The following is a 16,127-nucleotide window of genomic DNA, read 5'->3' on the forward strand; positions in this document are numbered from 1 at the left end:
GTTTAATATTTAAATATTTGTGGAAAAATAACGCTTTAGTTTATGTTCACCAACAATTAAAATTTATATGCTAAAGAAAGGAACCCCAATATTTTCGCTTGAACAGAGTTTCCCAATCGGTGATCCGCGGACCCCTAGAGAGCCGTGAGAACTTGGTTGATGAAAAAATGTAAGTAATCTTTTACCTCGCTCGTTTTGCAAGAGATCATTAGAAGTGGGGTTCAGATTTTTGATGTTTCCAAAATTTCCAAATCGTTTGGAATTCGTCAGTAAGTTTAGCTTCTATATCATACATATAAAATCCCAGAGTTGTCTGTCTGACAGTAGCGCTTAGAAATGTTTCACCGAAAAGTTTGATTGAGCGCTACAACAGCAATTTATGAATACTACAATGGTCAATGTTGATAACAGAACCATACAATTTATTTGAATTTGAATTTTTATTTGAACGCTATTTTTATAGTTTATTCAAACGCTGAGCCCTACTTCTCTCACTTCTGATGGTTGGGTCCACCTTGGCCACATTTAGCGTAGGACAGCATCCAGGCTTTTAAGGGAAGTCTTCCGCCCAATCCTTACCCCAATGTCTTCTTAGAGCCATATAAACGACCCTAAGTCCCCACGAAGGCCATATTAGGCTGGTCCAGAAAAGTAATTCTACGAGTGAACTTGCCACCGCTCTAACGTCAAATTGAATAACTCGTACATCGGTCCATAATTCTTATCCTTTTTTATTTTTTGTGATCTGGAAAAAGTTGTGCAATCGAGAGTTCTAAAAGCTTTCGGAACAAAGTTTTTTTCGAAAAATTATTGAATAAAAAGTAATCGAGAAAAACATTGTTTATCAGGGCTACCCAAACATACTTGTTAAAAAATTATTATATTAACCATAAGAGTTACAAATTTGGGTTCTTCGGCAAAGTTACTCCAAATCAATTGTTCTAAAATATTGTATTGGTCTAAATGCATCAGAAAAACAGTTTATATTGGATCTCCTAAGCCATGTGGGCCACCCTAATTTCATATCATCGAAAAAAATCTAGGATTTGGAGAAACTCTCCCGATGGCACCATATATCTTAAACTGATGGTTTAGGCACAAACATTTTTGTCCTTCTAGATATGGCTTTGGGACCAATGTGCATTAGGGTTGAAAACTTTTGTAAGATGACTCAAATTACTGTTTTAATAATTTTGGATAGTTTTCAAGTTTTTTTTTGCAAAAATTTGCAAGTACCGTCGTTAGGGGTAACAATGGATCAAAAAGGGATATGTGCGATTTATTTTTTGAATAAATATCGCAATTTAACTCCAATAAACTTCAAATTTGGTGTGTATGTACTTTGATGGTATATTTACAACTGTTCAAAAATTAAAGACAAATATTTATTCACAGCGGCACCACAATTGAATGAAAAATGACCCAATCTCACCCCATAGAGGGTATGACATTGGGTCACTGTAATTGAAATAACTTGTTTTTGAAAATATGATTTCAAAACCATTCACAACTGAAAAATTTTGACAAAAAAAAACGATGCAAACAAGACAAAAATATATCTAAGATGATTCACAAGTATGATAAACTCATTTAAAAAAAAGATTATACTGAAAATTGAAGAGCTATGAGAAAAATACGTAAACCCAATATTTATCGTCAAGTTTACATAATTTTTTTTGGGTTTTCCCTCAAATTGTCTTCAAAGTCTCATCCCCATTGCTATAAAGCCCATTCAGTTTCCCAAAGGTGTACTGAAACAGTGATTATTTTAAACCTTAATTCCACGATCAATAAATTTCAGGCAGAAGTTGACGTCATAATCCCAGTATTTCAGCGATCCAACTCATTTGTACTTCCGTTAGATGTTTCTATAATATGAAAACACTGATAAATAATCAAATTTAGAAAAAAAAAACACCCTTTTGATAAAAATTTACGATGTTGCTGCGCACGAAACACAGTTGCTGGTTTGAGAAGTTATCAAAATGCGTTGTATTGTTATTCAATGCACGGAATACTCAAGTAGACTTGTTTGATGTTTCAGAGATGCTGTATTTAGAAAAAATAAACACATCTCAATGAAAAAAGAGAACATCCGGCACCGTATAATGTCAAAAAAGTGGACATGGAATTTCATTAACTATCGTTCTTGCTTGACCCAATCTCACCCCTATTTTCAATGTTTTAGACATCGTACAGAAAAAAATGATTTTTTTATGGGAAAATCAAACAGATTCCGGAAAATACCTGTGATGTGTAATGAAAAGACTTTAAACATTCTACTAATTCAACGATAGAGGCTAGAGTACATGCGTGATACTTTGTACAGGAGAAATTTAATGTTGTAAATTTTATCTAGTTTCAACATGCAAGTTTATTGATGTTGTATACAAAAACTACTACCGTGCTGCATCAATACCCGGACGCCTAAGGTGATACAGATATTCAAACGCCCGTAGACAATTGGGTAGTCAGTATTCGTTCATGAATAAATATGAAACGATAACTGTTAGGGTGGAACTTGATAATTTATACAAAATGTACGATGAATTTTATTAGAATATTGTGAAAAATGTATTAATTCTGCACCATGTCGTGTTCACAAACCCGGACACTTGAATCAAAATCCGGACATCGATGCATCGAAATCCGGAAATTCCAATCAATACAGCTGTATTTTATATAAAACCATAAAAAATGAAACTTACCTTGATTTTACGAGACATAAATTAAAGGATTTGTGATAAGTATTGCTGCTCATTTGTTATAGGCTTCTGGAACAGCTTTATACACTGTTTTTGAAGACTTCAATAGATAATATGATCGCATCGTTACCCCATTAATAACCCATAATTTGCACTTATTTGTAGTTTTCAATTTTCAGAATCACAATAATATCACTTTTAAACATTTCTTCATGCTGTTTCTGTTGTTAAAACTTGTTAAATTTTATGCTTGAGTACTGTGTCCGGGTTCAAAACCACACGAATCAGTATCCGGACAGTCTTGTTTTATTAGAGAAATAGGTTATTCTTCATTAATTTCACAAAACTATTCAATGTAGCGAGAAGAAAACTTCAACAAATCACAGCAAAACATGTATCACAAACAATTATTACGTAACAAATGCCTAATGTATCGCTAAATTGCGATAGTTTAGTGCGTAGAATTCTCCAGGTAGGTATCCGAAAATTTTCGAAACGAACGCGTCTGACTGAAACTGATTTTTGTTTTTGTATTTGATAGTATTTTACAAGGCTAACTTGATGTTATTTCACGTTACAATCGACAATGTTTGTTAAAATTTATCGTAGGAATGATATTGTTTCGTTAATACAGATATTTAACATTAAAATAAATGAATTTCACTAGAGTGTCCGGATATTGGTCCCGTCCGGATTTTGATTCATCACGGTATTTCTAAAAATGTATATTGTTATGAATTATGTGTAATAATATGTTCCCTAACATATGAATTATTAATTTTAGTAATATCAGCGTTATTAGCTAAAATATTTCACAAAACATATTTTTCCGTTTTGACCCAATCTCACCTCCTAGACCCATTATCCCCCCATCGACGGTACTCTACAAAGTCTATGAGATTACAGTTCTAATGCCGTGACGGTTTTGATTTTCAATCGGTCCAATACAGAGAAAATCGATAATGTTTTTTTTTCAGTGTAATTTTTGAAAAATGTCACAACTTCAAGTAAACTTTCTGTGAAAAAAAAAAACATATTTTTGTCATACTACCTATGCAAGAAGACTAACTCGTTGCCTATCGAACGATGGATTTTTGACAGCTTTTTAGATAATTGCACCTCTGTGAAGCGTGGGGCGCCACTTAGGGTTGATACATGCGGCCATGATTCAAGAATTTGGACGTGAGATTATTAATTGACGGATTTCACGCCAACTCGACACGCGATTGGCAGCACCCTTAAATGAAACTTTCTGGATGTCAAAAGTATGTGAAACTAAGATACTTTGCATATTTTGTTTTTTTTTTTCAAAATTTTCAAGTGATCAAGTGAATTTTAATCACAAAATAGATAATAGAGGGATTCCACGGAGGCATGCAAGTCGATTCTGATCGACCATTTCAAAAATATCTGAAGCTTCGCACAGTTTTTCAGTTATATCTAAATCGTCATTTTCCGATATCAAATCTTCAAGTTGAGTCACGACTAACTTTTCAAAAGGGTGTATGTGAAAATGGTTCAAAAATATTCAAAAAGCTGCACAGCAAAAACGGTTCGTTCGATTGTTAGACAACTAAAGAAACAAAGTTAGACAACTAAATAAAGATTCCAAAAAAAAAATACACACAGTAAATTTTTTTTTTTTTTTTTGCATTAAAAAACATCATTTTTGTCACAAAAACTCAAATATCTCAAAACCCTATCGGAATACCAACGTATTTTTTTGAGGGAAAAGGTCCATTATATTAGCTATCTACCATAAAAATTTGGTGATGGTAAGCCAATAAACAAAAAAGTTATGACATTTCAAATATTTCACAAATTTGACACTTGAAATTTTGTTTTTTTTTTCATTGTTAATTTTTTTTAGGACCGCAGTTTGTTGCTGAATTTTTTGTTAAGGGTACCACATGAGGTTAACAAGTTGTTTTCATGATATTTTATTTAATTATTCATAACTATTATAGCATCTATTAGAAAGTTAGACGCGATCCAGTGTTGTGATCTAAAGTCTTGATAGTGTCATATTTTTTATTGTACGTAACTGAAGAAAAATTCTCTCAATAGTGTTGAAACCTTTTGATAAAAGAAACCTATAAGAAATCTAATATTGAAGACAAAAGCTACAAAAAAAGTTTTCTATACAGGTATACGACTAGTTTACCTGCAAAAAGTTTACCTCGTAGAGAACAAGGCGGGTCTATACCCAGGTGATCTAGTATACGTAAAGCAGGTCGGTTTTCTCGGCGCTGGTTTTCTCCACAAAGTTAAAATCTGATTACACCTGGGTATAGACTTTGTTAATCATATTTGGGAGAAAGTGAGTAACTTCAACAACATCAAAAACATGATAGGTACATACCATGAACATATTCACGAAAAAGCTAAAAATATACTATCACTATGGTTATAAAAGATTTAATTGTAAAATTTTTCTTCAGTCAAGCAAACGACACCAAACTAGTCAGTAAAAACTTAAAAGTGATTTTGTTTATTAAAATCTAACGAGCAACATGAGTAGTCGCTTTCTCAACTGTTGCAGGCCGTTTGCAGAAAAAAAGTGTTCGAAAGAGCTACGAAATCTCACCGAAAGCACCATAGATAAACTGAAAGCGGCTGGTTATGCTCCAATGTCTACATTGAATACAAATTTACGCATTTGTACGTCCTGCCGTTTAAACGTTGACAAACGGGCAATCTGTACATCATCGGTGGATCAGGTTGCAGGAAGTTCGAAAACAACAACAACTGAGGAATTACTAGATGCACCGACAACAACTGAGGAGTTACCAGAAGTATCAAGTGCAGATAGTCTTGCCACGGTACCATCAGCGACATCTGTTTCAACAAATCAATCAGAAGCTGAGTGCATCCAGAAGGTCAACATCGAACGCTTCAACGAAGGGATAGCTGGAATAAAAGTGACTCCGATTAAATGGACGAAGATGGGTTACGTCAATTATCCCGCGAAAAAATACCGTGAAATCAACGAAGCTGTACGAAGAAACCTCTTCAAATTAGGACCTGAGGATGTGGAAAATACAGACTACGATGAGGTAATTATGAATATGAAGGAAAGGTTCTCGAATCTAGCCACGACAAGGAAAGAAAAATTATTGATTTTGTCGATGCTGCCAAGCTCGTGGTCTATTCAAGACGCCATTGATGAGTTTAAAACCAATAGAAATACAGCAAAAGAGGCAAAACAATTCAAAAATAACTGTCTTGCAACCAAAAATGCTAGGTCGAGTACTTCATTAACAGATGAGACAAAAGAAAAAATAATTCAATATTTTGAAGACGATGAAGTAAGTAGAGCTATGCCTGGCCAAAAAGATTATGTATCTGTAAAAAAAAGATGGAAAGCGTCAAGCTTTCTGGATGTCAAAAGTATGTGAAACTAAGATACTTTGCATATTTTGTATTTTTCAAAATTTTCAAGTAATCAAGTGAATTTTAATCACAAAATAGATAATATTTATTTTATTGGGAGTAGTTAAAAGAAATAATACGGAATTATACAGTATTTTTTTAATTAAATACAATTGATCTCGCACCGAACCGTTTATGAGAAAATCAACTCCGTCTCGGTTTTTTTTATGGTTGGAAAGATATCACAATAATATTTCATTTCTTATATGGTCAAAGCCAATCTTAACAGGTGTCTGGAAATTGACCCTTATGCTTATGAAAAAAGTCATGGTTTTTTTTTTATCATGCATTATTATTTTTAGTATTGCTATGTATCCTAAAACGTAGTATCTGCACATGAATATTTACTTTATATTTGTGCTTTACTGAACAAATTGAATATATTTGGTTCATCTTCTGAATTGGTATACCGTTTGGCTGCAATTTGTGTATCACTAATAGGCATAAAACAAAGATATATTTGGGTACCAGGGACAGTTTTAACCTTATCAAACAATTCCACCAATTCCTCTGTCATTTTAACATATTGTTCATTAGATATAACAGAAATTTAATTTGGTGATACATGTATCAGTTTGATTCACTGCCCAGACGAATAGTTCTTCTGTGGAGCCTGATCACTAAGCGGCATGACTCACAAATATGCATCGTTTCATCAAGCTGATGACTATATCCCATAGCACGTATGTTTTCGATCATTGTTGGTGACAAGTTTCGTAACTGGCTACGCCTGCACTTAGGATTGTTTATACCGGCGCAACATTTCGAAATTTTAATGCGCGATAGATCTTGTTGATCCATCCTTAACTTCTTTTCACAAATGACTTAGATAAAATGAAAAGAGTAGCAGACTTTGGGGCAAGTGTGCCATAGGGGCAAGTGTGCCACCCCTGCTTTTTATAAAAACTACAATATATATTTTCTTTTTGAGCTTAACAATATGTTCCCTTATAGTTCACAATACAATGATCAAAATATGATGAAAATTCCTCTATTTTTCACGTATTTACAGCGACTTGTGCTAAGACAACCAAATTTGAGTGGAATTTAATAAGATTTTGTTGTTTCTAAATAGCATGGTGAAAGGTCAATTATTAACAGATTTTTCTAACGTACTGTACATCGTGAAACTATTCAAATGTGTAAGTTATTGTGGCATTTAATCAAAAAAGTATTTAGTTTTACCAACGAAATCCAGTTTGGTTGAAATGTATACCTATTGGGGCAAGTGTGCCACCTATTTGGTAAACAAAAATTGTTGGAGTGAAATTTATAAAAATGTAAACATCTTCAACAGAATCATAATAATAAACCAAAATGAGGCACCAGTAGTAATTTTTGAAGTATAGTAGGGGAATAACTGACATGTTTGCCCCCTAAAGTGATTTTTTCTCAGAATATTCAATATTCAATACGTTTTTCGGCTTATTAAGTACAGTTTTACATATCTACATCAATATTTTACCGTTATTTAGTGCTGATCTAGACTAATATTGTACATATTCGCCGTAATATAAGGGTAATACATATATTGTATGGAATGGAGACAAAAATAACCATTTTAGTTATTCGGATTGAGTAATAGGGAGTTACGCATGTTTTGAATCCTGTTATAAAGCATCCCCTTATCACGGTAAACTTAATTCTTGTTTTAATTATCGATTAGCGTCTGCTTTGTAATTATTATTAATAGGAAATAAAGAAAATTTCATTACAAGTGGAATTATATACGATTTTCATATGGTGGCCGTCTTGCCCCATATGGGTGGCACACTTGCCCCATAATGTCGAAAAATAGGTTATTTTGGATGATATTTGAGAAGCTCCAAAACTAATACTTTTTGAAATTATTTTCTTTTCAAATGGCACAGTGGTTATGAAAAGATGTAAAACTAACATCATGAGGATAAATTGGTGGATTCTATAAGCTTTAGACAAAGTTAGAGAACAATTTGCTTAAGGTGGCACACTTGCCCCAAATTCCGCTATTATCGACATCAAGCTTAAATAGTTATCTGCATAGGTAGAACGGCAATTGTAAGTTAAATACCTATTTTTCTATACACTCACGCGGTGGTTGTTGAGTAACTCAGGTCGTTAACGGACATTTTAGGTAGATAACAATACAAACATATTCATTACTTCTTATTCATCTGGCGTGTAACGCAGGTACGTTTAATAAGTTTTTTTTTCGCAAAACTTTTTCTAGAAGAGAATCAAATGGGGTATGGATAAGGTTGCGACTTTTCAATGTTTGCAATGCTGTTGTGATATCTTTCAAACCATAAAAATCCGTCGGATTGTTAGACGGAGTTGATTTTCTCATAGGCAGAGGCGAAGTCCATTGATTGCTTTCATTTAAAGAACATAATCACTGTATAATTCCGTTTTTTAACTATTCTCAATAAAAAATACAATCTTTTTTCTGATTTAAACTCATTTATCACTTGAAAACACGATTGTATTTGACGGTTTAGAACAAAATCTTTGAAAAAAGAATTCAAAAAATTTTGGGCTTGAAAAATTTGTTGTAAGAAAAACTTGTTTCCCTTAAATATTCCCAATTTGCAATGTATGGACGACTGGTAACTTGGATAGTAAACTTAATTGCGAAACTTTTTGCCTAAGAACGATGAAAGTCTGAAATAGCCGTTTTTTATTCAATTTTATAATTTTGAATCATTGTTTTTTCAGTGTAGATAATGTTTTATTTTTATTTTTTCTGTTTTTCTAAAACTTCAGGAAATTTCACGACAATCCCCCATACAACACTTTTTGTAGATCTTACCGTTTCGAGTTATACGGATTTATAAAAAAAAAAAATATAAAAAAAACTTTGACCCTTTCCAAATGTTAGTCTAGATCGATTTTGAAAAAAAAAACAAAGTATATAAAGTATCTAAGTTTCACATACTCTTCACACCCAGAATGTTTCATTGAATTCTGGAGGGGTGCTGCCAATCCCTTTGTCGAGTTGGCGTGGAATCCGTCAATTCAGTATTATTCGTTTAGATGGCAACTAGATAAATGGTTAAGCGACTACTAATTTCAATAGCTCTGCATTGAATAACCTCTACAAAGCAATTTCAATAGGATATTCAAAGAATTATTGGGAGACTTTTATTATCTTACAAAAAGTTATTCCAAATATTAATGCAAAGGTTTTTTTTCTATATATTTTGTGGAACATTTTGAACGACTACTCTAGATTTTTTTCTGCGAATTCCCAAATAAATTTAATAAAAAAAAATCTACGATTTCACGCAGAGATTACTCTAAGGACACATCAGATAAATGTATATAAGGATTGCTTCAGATACATTTTTGCCATGAACCCAGACCTGCTCTGAGGATATTACTGGTTGATATTGAAGATTCACCGGAATTCAAATAATGAGTTCAGTTTGCATGTTGGCACCGCCTAATATTCTACCCAAAAATCAGTTTCATATTTGACACGTTTGATCGTTATCAGTGAATTACATGGTCATTAAAACAGACGCAAAACAAATTACAAAACTAAGCGCGCTCACAATCGTTGGTCCCAACTTTTGTGGATTGGGATACAATCTCATGAAAAATTGTCATGACAAACACAGAGGCAACACTGTTGCAACTTTTTCAACTCATGATTAATCAGCTATCGAAAACAACATCAAAATTATGTTATTGTTATTCAATAATGGAGTGATGTTTACCAACACGACAAAAGTTCTCGCGGTGAGTGATCATTGTCATATTCTGTTCAAGTTGTAATGAACCGTTGTAGCGGAATAAGATTGTTGCAACATAAATATGAGAGGGCAATTCCTTGGTTGTGGCGTGTTGATTGACAATTGATGCACAGATCCTTACGCATTTCGGAACCATTAAATTCCCTCCACCCTACTCACATTGTCCTGCTTCATGGCCATCGTCGTTCCGCTGCAGAACACGCTGAACTTCAGTATGCTCTGCGGGTTGTCGCTGTCCACCAGCTGGTCCAGGCTTCGGTTCAGTATCACGCTGACCGCCGTACTGTTGACCTCCTTCAGCCGGAAGTACTCCCCATCGCTGGAGTTCTCCGTCCGGGCGATCAGAATCGAGTTCCTCGGGTAGGCGTACAGCGACACGATTTCCCCTCCGACGGGAAAGTCCTCCTTCAGCCGGAGGAACTGCACGCCGTCCGATTTGGTCCGAAGGTTGCTCTTCGAGTAGAGCTTGCATGCTGTTTGGAGAGGGCGGGAGAGAAGAGAAGGGGGAAATGGATGAAGTATTGAAATAGGTAAGTGATTTGTGCTACTGGAATTCAAAACCGGTCGATTAGTGCTGTGAGAATTGAAGATTGAATAAATTACCGAGATTGAGACAAATTCCATTCGGTTGGTATTATTTCAGTTAACTGTCGGTCTATGTTAATTTTATTGATGACCTAAACGTCAACGGCGATGGCCAAGTTGTTTTTTTCAATCGGGATGAAATGGCGTTTTTTTTATTCTGGAACGAAACAACGGCATTCTAACATCTCAATCTTCGCATCGGGATAAATGGGCGATGGAGAAAAATTAATATTAATTAAGCAGAAGTCATTTATCACTCCCCAATAAGCCGACTCGGCTTTACTTATCCAGCGGAAAAAAGGGAACAGAAACAAAACCATAAGAGGCCTTGAGCTAAAGCGATATTTGATTTTAAAAGATGATTAATTGGTACAGTGAGCTTGGAAAAACCTACAACTCGATTTCAAGGCATACTTGAAGTTGGAATATTTACTCCTTCAAGTAATAGTATCCATGCCAATAGCATTCACATTGCATCGAGATGATATAGCTTGATACATATACCAACGATCGAAAACAACACTAACAGTAACATTGATGTTAAAGCATGTTAGTAATCTGTTTATCTTAAAGGAATGAACCCAGTTTGACCATACAGGCATTAAATAATTGTTATTTTCCAAGAAATTGTTCAGCCAGAGTGAACCAAATCACTGCACGGTGTTCTTTGGTTCATTCACAATGGATCAGTGCACGAGTTCACTAATCGTAAGAACTTTCAAGTAACTGGTCAATTTATTTATTTATTTATTTATTTGACGTCAAGCATTTTGTGGACCATTCTAAATTACATTGTGTTCTTAATATCTATTTGTTTATATACTATAAATTTGTTGAGTATACTCGATTCATAATACATTCCTCAGTTACTATTGTTTTGTATATCAAAAAATTATTTTTTCAGTTTTGTTCGAGACATGTTAACATCAATCATTTCACAATGCTGATTATATATAGTCATCATCTGATTCAACAGACTAAATTTAGCGTAGTTCGTGCGATGATGACCTACTGTGAACAAGTAACGATTGCGCAAGTGACGAGTTGGAGTATAAAAATTCAGTTTTGAAAGTATATCAGCAGAATCAATGCGCTGTGAAACAATATCGTTAACAAAAGAAACCATAGCATAATCACGACGCACTTTCAGTGATTTCATATTGATAAGCATGCATCGTGATTCATATGATGGTAGAGGAAGTGCTGACCAGCCTAAATTACGTAGTGCGTATAATAGAAACTGCTTTTGTATCGATTCTATACGTTCTTCATGTTTTTTTTGTGTAAGGTGACCAAACAATACTACAATATTCTAATATTGATCTTACATATGCAACATAAAGTATTTTTAATGTGTAAGGATCACGGAAGTGTTGGCCAAATCGTTTTATGAAATTGAGCATATTTCCTGCTCTATGAATTATTGCATTATAGTGATCTACAAATGATAGTTTTGAGTCTAAGATAACTCCTAAGTCTCTTATTTTATCACATTTTTTTTACATGTTCGTTTCCTAAAACAATAGACATATTTGGTGTGGTTCGTTTTCTGCTGTAACTTATGAGGTTACATTTTTTTATATTCAATTCCAATAAACTTTTGCAGCGCCACGTGTAGAAAATCTGTATCTCATTCTTAAAAACATTATGATCATCATCATTCTTTATTTCTAAAAATAGCTTCATGTCGTCAGCATATATAAGGACCCTCAGTTTGTTTAGAATATAAGAAACGTCATTAACATATAAAATAAAAAGAAGAGGGCCTAAGTGTGAGCCTTGAGGTACTCCAGATGTAACATGTATTGGATTTGATCTTTTCCCATTGAATTTTACTATTTGCTGACGGTTTTTCAAGCTTGAAAGTCAACATTGGAATGTCAAGTTTATCAAATGCTTTACTAAAGTCAGTGTAAAGAGCTTCTACGAGGTAACCTTTATCCATTGCACTCAGTGAGTAACTTACAAATTCCAGAAGGTTCGTAGTGGTCGAACGACCTTTGAAAAAGCCGTGTTGAGCGTTTGTTATACGATTTTTTATTTGGACAAACATATTTTTGTTTACAATTGACTCGAAAAGTTTTGGAATACATGACATAATAGCAATACCGCGATAATTTCGAATGTCCGATTTCTTACCTGATTTATATATAGGTATAAGGAATGATTTTTTCCATACCTTTGGAAATTGACCAGTTTGAAGAGACATATTGAATAACCAAAATAATGGAGTTGTGAGTTCAGTTGCAAAGTTTTTAATGAATACGGGCGGAATTTCATCTGGCCCTGATCCTTTAGTGGCGTCCAAATTTTTAAGACCAAACAAAATGTCTTGAACATTTATAGAATTAACGCCAACATCACTCGGAAAGTCAGCAAAATGTGAAAAGTAAGAATAATCTCGATTGTTTTCCGAAAATGTTGAATAATTTTCTTGAAAAAATTTTGCGAAAAGATTGCAAATATCTTCAGAATTATTTCCTACTTTTTCTCCCAAAGTCATTGTTGATGGAAAGTTGCACGATTTGAGTTTAGTTTTAACGTAATTGAAAAAATTCTTTGGACATGACTTTATTTCATTTTCAGTTTTTATGTTGTACTCGGTAAGTGCTGTAGAAATGGCTAAATTGAGTTGGTCGCAAATAACAAAATATTTTTCTAAATCGTCTGGTTTTTTATATCTTCTGTAAACTTTGTGAGCTTTTCGTTTTCGATTTTTCAAATTTATGATTTGCTTGTTGAACCAAATTGGATTTTTTGAGTTGTGAATCCTTCGTCTCTTCTTAACAGGTACTTCCTCCCTAATGGTTTCCCACAATAAATTGTAAAAGATTTCTATTGCACATTCAATATTATCTTGATTTCTCAAAACAGATTGCCAATTTGCGTTATCTAATTTAAGTCTAATATTAGTATAATTGGCTCTACTATAATCGAAAATATTCTCATACACATATTCGTGAGGAGTATGATAAATATGCATAAACATAGAATATTCTATTGCCGTGTGAAACGCTTCGTTTTTCCATAATGGTGAAATTGACTCACTCACACAAAAATCTTCATGCATATTTGTCAATAAAAAAATCTAGGTAACAGTTTTGTTTATTTTTTACGTGATTTATTTGATGAAGGCCTAAGGATGCAGTTTTGTCAAAAATAAATTGCAATGTTTCATTATCGCCAACAACAGGGAGTAGAATACTCTCGTTTTCGAAATCAGGAATGAAATCTGCATTACGTTGATTGAAATCGCCATAAATATGCACCTTGTTTTCGGGAGGAAGTTGAGTTATAATTTCTTCTGCTATCAGGAAAAAACTCTCGTATGTTGACTTACAAGTCTGATCTGGGGGAAAGTAAACTGATACAAAAATATGAGTTTCGTTACCAATATTTGATTTAACCCAAACATGCTCAAATTCTTTAAATTTAGGTGAAGCAATGATTTCAGAACTGAAATTTGATGATATTGCAACTACGACTCCTCCGCCCGATCTTCTTTGTGTCAAAAGTAAGTCACGATCATTGCGAAATACGTTGTAATTGCTACCAAAAATTTCTTCACTTTTCACATCATCATTCCAACTTGTTTCTGTACCCAATATGATTGAGTACGATGAACTTAATATATTTTTATGAATTTCATTAATTTTTAAAGCACTTTTCATGCGATTAAAGTTCTGACAATAGATTAAAATTTCAGTTGGCTGTGTTTCAGAAGAAATTATTGGTAGTTCGTTATTTAAATCTGTTAAACCATATGGTGAATTGTCATTATTATTTGTTACCAAGTGCTGATTAGCTTCACCGGGTTGAATTGAATTATTTTCTGCCTCTGAGGGGTCCGTCAATTTCGTAGAAAACACGAATGCCGGCACGCACCGCATGCTTCACAAGATCCACCAGTTGAAGATCCTTCCGTCGTCCAGTTCGGGGGTGGTACTGCAACGGACTGCCGGGGCGCCTTTTGCTGCCTTTTGTGAAAGCTTTGGCGCATGTCATATTGCGTCCAGTCGGCTTTCCAAACTTTTCTGTTTCTAATTAGTCGCCATCCTGATACCTCAGCAATTTTATTATTCAATTCGGCTTCCAAACTTGGATATTCTATTGATGGTGGAGCCGACGTATTTTTGTTTGTCAATATATTTGCGGACAAAGACTTTAATTCATCGAGGATGTCCAGCCCCAACATTGGATTTGAATTCATCGCGCAACTTGCCGCTGTGTCAATTGATAATTGACTTAAATGGCTAATTTCGTCGTTTATGTTGCGCAGGTCAGTAGATATATCGGATGTCACCGTTTTTAGCGTGGAGTACATATTTTCAGTAGTTGCCGTTATTGCGGTATCAAGAAGACCGGTAATATGATTCTTGATGGCAACGACACTCCCAGCCAAGCTGCTTATCGCCTAGATTACCGTAAGGATTACCGTAAAATGGGGTGTTAAGGACTCGTGGGGTTTTAAGGGATCGAACTTCTCAATCAAGTTCGACAAATCACAGAAACCTCGAAAATCGATCTATAAGTCATCTGAAATGCTCGATTTGTTCAGAGGATTGTGAACTGCATTATGTAATAGGAGCTGTCTATTAATATGAAGTACTGTGGTTTCTAGAATTTGAAAACCTTTCAAAACATTTTTGTTCGAATTTTATGGGCTAAATACATTTATCTACAAAACCATGAAATATATTTGAGAAAAAATCTCGAGTAAGGTAGAAGATAAGGAAATTTAATTGAGATCATAGTACAGACAAAAACTTCATGAAATTATGTCTGAGTTTCAATTTTCAGAAACTTTTATGAAAAAAGTCTCGTTTTGAAAATAAGTGGGGTGTTAAGGAATTATCTATTCTAACTTTTCTAAGTAACTAAACTCATTACATTTATGCCGTATTATATTTCAATATAGTTTTGAGTTGTTCCGTGAAGTTGAACTACAATGTAAAGTTAAAAGATCTATTTAATAAGTCACTAAATATCTCCAAAAATGACTTATTTCAAAATTTGGTAAAATTGGTATTAAAATTTAAATAAAAACTGATTAATGTGAATATGTTTTTTTTATAATAATATTTATATAAGTTCTTCCATCACATTGGAGAAAAGTTTGCATACAGGAATGATTATCTTATTTGAAATGGTTTTGGAGCTATTAATTCTTTTAAGTTTTGAGTTTTATTGGCGTAATTTCGGTCCACGGGTTACATTAATAAACAATCGTTTTGATTAAAGCCGACGTTTCGAGCATTTATTTGCTCATCTTCAGGGCAAACTACAATTTACAAAAATATATACTATTTGTCTGGTCAAGTCCGAAACATTGATTAATACTACTAACATCATTGATTTGTTTTTAGGTCAAGTGGCTTTGGACAAACATTGATTGAACGGCTAACAACATTACACTGCAATTACAAATAAATTTCGGACATAATAACTTAACTCACATAATTTTAATTTGAACGGAGCACAAACTTACACAGCTTTCACCCGAACACATCTAAACAGGTTTGACCTAAATTACGCCAATAAATCTCAAAATCAGTCTAAACGGTCGATATTCTATCAAATTCTTTTAAGTATTACCTAGGTCCTAGATAAACAATTATAGTATAAGGTTTTTTCCGAGCTTTTTTTGGAAAATATATAGTGTGCGGTATAG

The 16,127-nt window shown here is 33.8% G+C and overlaps 1 protein-coding gene across 3 annotated transcripts in view; it reads right to left on the bottom strand.

Moving 5' to 3' along the window:
• The window catches only part of LOC5568352 (cadherin-89D), a 182,896-nt gene that overhangs the window by 31,838 nt on the left and 134,931 nt on the right, over positions 1–16,127 (bottom strand). For all 3 annotated transcript variants that reach the window (XM_021838249.1, XM_021838248.1, XM_021838250.1), the window contains exon 2: positions 10,031–10,344. In XM_021838249.1, the coding sequence (XP_021693941.1) occupies positions 10,031–10,344 (314 nt within the window). The remainder of the gene's footprint in view (positions 1–10,030; positions 10,345–16,127) is intronic.

Source organism: Aedes aegypti, chromosome 1, assembly GCF_002204515.2.
Source record: "Aedes aegypti strain LVP_AGWG chromosome 1, AaegL5.0 Primary Assembly, whole genome shotgun sequence".
Lineage (NCBI taxonomy): Eukaryota > Metazoa > Arthropoda > Insecta > Diptera > Culicidae > Aedes > Aedes aegypti.